The sequence below is a fragment of the Pomacea canaliculata genome, linkage group LG2, assembly GCF_003073045.1.
Source record: "Pomacea canaliculata isolate SZHN2017 linkage group LG2, ASM307304v1, whole genome shotgun sequence".
NCBI lineage: Eukaryota > Metazoa > Mollusca > Gastropoda > Architaenioglossa > Ampullariidae > Pomacea > Pomacea canaliculata.
The window spans coordinates 42176753-42182722 of NC_037591.1; the positions used below are offsets into that span (position 1 = coordinate 42176753).

The 5970-nt window shown below is 40.1% G+C and overlaps 1 protein-coding gene across 1 annotated transcript in view; it reads right to left on the reverse strand.

The window, feature by feature from the left end:
* Positions 1-1645, reverse strand: part of LOC112556059 — a 10987-nt gene extending 9342 nt beyond the window's left edge. The window contains exon 1 of the mRNA XM_025224671.1: positions 1561-1645. Within this exon, the coding sequence (XP_025080456.1) occupies positions 1561-1645 (85 nt within the window). The remainder of the gene's footprint in view (positions 1-1560) is intronic.
* Positions 1646-5970: the final 4325 nt, after the last annotated feature.

The window sequence follows — 5970 nt, forward strand, 5'->3', positions numbered from 1 at the left end:
AATGCCTGCAAAGTAAGGACTATAAAATGAACTGTATCATTTATATTCGTGCATACTCTTTGTTGGAGGAGTTGTGATCTTTTGATAGAAGCTTGGGGGAAGAAGGAGAGACATAAAGAATCGATACTGGTCAGGGAAGTCTATCGATTGTATCATTGCACTTATTGACTGACGTTGCCTCTCTTTATCGTCTGTTTATTGTCCACGATGGTATCCATTGACTCCATACCATGGCGGATGGCGTGCCAGGAGACCGCTCGATCTCTAAGATTCTGGCCGAGCTGAAATACTTTGTTTGGCTAGAGTGTTGCGCGTCTTCTTGCACTTGACGAACGCTGGGAAGAGTAGGAGGATTGTTCTCTCACTATAAAGTCCAGTCTGAGACTTGTCTGGTTCTAAATTGGTCCCGCTGATGAGAGCGTGTCTTTCTAATCAGGTTGGTCGCTATCCGAGGTGATGAAAATATTATTACCGGAACACAATCCACTCCAGTTCTCCCCCTTCGCTGCGCCTCGAGTAACAGAAAGATTTAAGTACTTTCATGTTACTTATTACCACGCTATGGCTTGAGACCTCATTGGATTTACAAATCAAAATCATGCCACACATATTCCTTTGTAATCTTTGTTGGTAGACGAGATGAAAAATAAACACCCGCATTTGAGTATATATATTTAATCTTGGAAGAGTACTGATTGCAAGGGAAGTAAATGGGTTACGTCGCAGTCAAAGACCGCCCACTTGCCTGTTCTGATGTGTAGTGAGCAGGTCTCTGCAGCAAAAAATGACCAGGTCCACTCTACATCTTTTCGAGCTAGATTCTTCCTCTGTCATCTACACAGTAATGGATACGCGAAGACAGAAGTTGCGTCGCCAGCTACCTGGCCAAACCACACTAACGCCCTTCTCTTTGTGGCGACTACCCGAGTCGTAGTCTCTGGACATAACACGGTGCGTCCTTCTTCTCATTTTATGTTCGGGTATGACTCTGGCTTCCTCTATGCGAGTATCTTATTGTGTGTCTATTGTGTATAATTTTTGCAGCCTAATTTTTGTACTAATGAAAAAATAATTCCGATGTACATGCCAGATTGTTTTTAATGTAGCTGAGAAAGGTTAGTCACCTTCATCAATGAAACTAACAAAGAGTTAAAGAACACGCACTGGATTTATAGAACTAACCTACAGCTACAGTTACAAAAAGAAAACAAAAAATCATAGAGACCAGCAAATAACTCGTGTTCGAAGGACGAAAAAAGACACAACATAAGGCAGTGACAACAGACTTAGGTGGCAAAGAAAAACGTCATTATAGACAGAAAATAAACTACTATGTACTAAAGACAAAGCCTATACGCATGCATTGTGTAGATCAAAATCATACAAAGAAAATAAATACCTTACACACACACCAGGGTAGAGAAAATAAGGAATCACCTGGCACAATACTTCAGAACGAATGCCACTTGCCCTTACTGAAACGTCTGTCTACCTGTCAGCCAGACGTGCGGAAGCTTACATCACTTTAATATCAGAAAATTACCCTCATAAATATCTTACTCCATGCTGTTTCCTCCACCCCGATCATGCCCACTCCGTTCACAGAAGGACAATGGACCTTCCCCGTTCTACCTTCTGAGTCCATGATAACCGGGACAAGAGTGTGCTCTTGTCTGTTCGAACTCGAGTTACTTCAAACTTTCGCTATGTCGTTTCCAGTACTGACATTCTCCTTCAGTCCGAACTTCTGCACCTGTATGTGAATTTACTGCTGCTCCGCAGCATGAGTAGAATCTTACCATATCGGTAAAAAAATGAAGGAAAGAACTCTTTTCACTAAGTGGAGGTGATATTAGATTAACGTAGCAGCCAGCCTCTGTGGTGCTCGAGCCCTTCGGTGTTTATCTTCTGCTGGTTAATATCTACTTGTCACATCTTCTCTCTCCGTATACTGAGAGGAACTTTGTGAGTTGTAAATAATTGAAATACCTGGCTACCCCTGTGCAAGAGGAGATTAGAGTAGGATATGGGCTGTGATATTGTAAAATGTATTGAAAAAATACTTAGCTTGCTGAAAATTATTCTAGAGTATCGATTTTATCTTTAAAATACTCGTTCTTCAATCAACATAACTAGTCATTTAGTCTTGTCAAAGTCTCTTCATTGCATTAAAAGATGCCATACTACATATAAAATTTTGTCACAGCTTGTGTTATTGTGACACTGACGTACATTATTATACAGCTATAAATTATTAATCAATTTTGTTCTGCGCTCGATGTGTTCGCCTTCTGTTCCGTAGGTAATAGGTCAGGATGTATCGATCTTGCACTTTCTCTGAGCGTCCTTACCTTCTCTTGTAATATCCATATCTAATTCTTCTTCTTTCTTTCCTTGTGTGTTTTACGTGGGTTTTGTCGCAACTGATTGACGCACATAATGATTATGAATCTCACTCCTTGGCATGCAGCCAATATCTTCATTCTGTCCTTCCTTCTGTACATCCCCTCATCTCGACAATGCTCAGTGATGATATCCGTTCCTTATGCATTATCTACATGGCGCAGCTCAGGCTTTTTCTCCTCTTTAATTAGGTGATTAGATTTTTTCCTTATAAAAAGAATAAGACCCGGGCTGCCAGAGTTTAACCACCCCTTATGTCTCGCTTTCTGTGATGACGCTGATGTTTTCGTTTTCCTTACACAGATGTGTAGAACGATGATTGATAACATCGCATACAAGCAAGCTTCTTCCTGCCAACTTCGTCACTATCACAGTAGCGGAAGCGCTTGTGAAGATTTGTTTCTCTCTTCCCTTCCTCTCAGATATTTTTTTAAAATTCTTTTCTTATTTTAATTTATAATCAGATTTTCTTTCCACCGTTGTTGTTCCGTATTGTGGTGGTTTTTTTTCTCCTGAAGTATTTATCGTGTGTTATAAAATCTTTCAATGCGTGCAGACGTAATGATAATGATTTCCTTTCTGTCAAGTGAGCTATTGAGCGTATGCCACGACAAGCGCAGTGACAAGATGTAAGATGTCACGTGTCCACCTCTGTCGTGTCACGTGTCTCCGGGATCTTGAATTACTAGTGACTCCATCTCTGTCTGTCGATTTCACGATGTTTTATATGTCTGAACGAGCAAGTGTGTCTGGCAACGGTTCTTGCGACAAGATAAGTCACAGACACATTGTCATTGGGGTCAGTGAATTGACGTCGGAGACACCGTCCTGGGTCTTGAGAGCTCTTATTTTTTCTGTTTTACAGTGACAAATCTCTCTCAGATGCTCTTCAGCCTTTCGTATCAAATCTTATCCATTGTCACAAATATTGTTCATGTTCCGTTTATTTCCCCTAGACGAATCCCATTAGCCCACAGCTAGTTTGCTAGACAGATGTTAGTACGCAGAATCTAACTGAGAATAATATCCTCTGATTGAACCATTATTATCTCTCTTCCAAAGATATATGAAAAGTAACAAAAGCATATTTTTTACAATACAGCGCCATAAAAGAGCTCAGGTTCCACAACCGTAAATCTTGTACGTGACTTCCATTGACAGATATTAATGCTTTGAGAAAGATAACAGCTTTGAGTTATTTCTTCTATTACTACATAACAATGTTTTTCTCACGTGATAAGACAAGTTTTATCGACTTTAAGCAGCTAAAGATGAGATTATTTTTATCCATTGTTCAGTGAGGCAAAATGATTCGTGAGTGGAATGAATAAACTTGAGAAGGGTATAAGGGTGATAGAATTATATAAAATTGGGTGAGTAGCTATGCAACATCATTGTGGGTAACAGGTTGCGGGAGGAGGGCATACACGAGATTCTTAGTCGTGAAATTTAATTTGGGTCACAGTTTGGTCATATCACCAACTTGCATTACTGGGGTACCTCGCACTCTCTCAGAGACACACTGGATAACTTCACATCACAACAAACTGGTGTCTCTGTTCAGCTGTCTCCCTTATTAAGTTCATTCACACCACAATGGTATCACGTGGGCTGAGGCGCAACGGTTTGTGCACGCACGAATTGCGTCATAAACGCTCCTCCCGTTTAGTCCAGGTGAGTGTAATTCGTGACACTTGCAACTGTCGAAACAGCAGAGTGCGCAACTATGTAAAACGAATGATTTTTTAATTTGAATTTTCAAACATACTTTTTGACTATTCAATGGATATCACTCATCAAATATATTCGGTCCAAACTCAACTCTTTGTTATGTTACTCATTCTTCTTTTGCAACTGTGAAGTCGACAGCTTGCTCAATCATTTGACTCTTTTTAGATTTTTATTTCATTTACCACCCGAACATTCACCTATATAGCCACTACTATATCTTTATGGAGAACAATCACACCAAACCTAAAATATAAGAAAAAAACAAAACTGGAGTAAATAGTTTATGGAGGCTACTTTAACCAACAAACATCTCTATATTGAGTTAATGTGAACTGCGCATGGCTGACTAAAAATCTACAAATGACGATGCATTTTACATAATTAGCACCAAGTCAGCGGGGGCGAATGAACATTCTGCTTTAATAATCGATATACAACTACAAGAATACCACCTTGACCGGGGAAGAGAGACAGGACTTTCTTGAGAAGGTGCGCGAGGAGTACTAGATATGTAGATACAACGTCAGATCGTCTCTTGAGTGATAACGCGTCGTTGAGGAAGCACACTGCACACAGCAGCATGACAAGGATCCGAAACTATTCTTCTGTTTGCGCTTGTCGCAGCACCATCCTTCCCCAATCCTTCTCTGACCACCTCGTTCGCCATCTCTAAGTCTTGAAAGGACAGTGATCATAGCGGTTTGCCTGGGTCACATGACCAACAACCACTTGCTGATGCTCTGTCGTGATCCAAGTATCAAACAGTTTAACATCTTCAGCCGAACCCCGCTCATTGAATCTCTGGCCTTCATGCCACTATGAAGTACAAGATGTCTTGTCAGTCTTTCACATTCTTGTCAGAATTCCTGATTAGAGTACTGCTACAGATTTATGTCTAAGCAAAGAAGTGAGTTACAAATTTGACCTTCTTACGATGAGAACATGAAAGTTTGATAGATCAGTGAGGCATGAATGTATAAAAAATGAAAAAATCAAACAGCAACGGTGATAGGAAGACAATCCTATTAACATATCATACTGCCAGTAAGATTATCTACACATGAGAAGTATTAATCTCCATTTTGTGAAACAGCAGATATGCACTCCTTGCTCGATAACTTAGACGAACCTTCTCTCGATGTATAATTATTACGATCTCATGCCACAGCCCGCTGCCCAGACTGTCCAAAGCCCTGTCATTTTACGAAGATATACACGATATTATAAACACATAAAATATCACGCATATGAAAAGAATCTTCCCAGATGATGTAGTCAGCGAACCAACTAACAACATGAGCCAGAAATAGTCAACTTGACAAAGTATGCTCTCAAGTTGAATAGATTTATTAATGTAGAAAACATTCTCACGGAGTTGCATTAAAAAGTTCGTTTCAGAGTTAGGTTTATATCCAGCACTTATGTATGATATTCAGTAATGAATACAAGGCTACATACCAACTTCTTTTCTTCTTTGGGATTTCTATTTGTGTTCATCTTTTTGCTCGCTCGTGTTGTGTGTTGCGCCGCGTGCACATTGTTCAGGACGCAGAGAAGCATACGTGCGTGAAGAGTATGTAGTTGGTGTTTTGACAACTTGCAAAGATCAACCCATAGTCTACTCAACTATGTGGTCAATACCAACCTTTCTTCTATCATATTTCAAAGGAAAGACTTGTTAGAACTGGCGCTTTCTTCCTCGGATCATCGAAAGCTCATTTCACTTCTTCGACCAAAGGGTGAGCATTGTCGGAAGATAAGATCAAGAAAGAATTCCAATGTTGCGAGGCAGCGTCACGTGGTGTTCGATATCATTCGATTGGACCTAGATGTCAA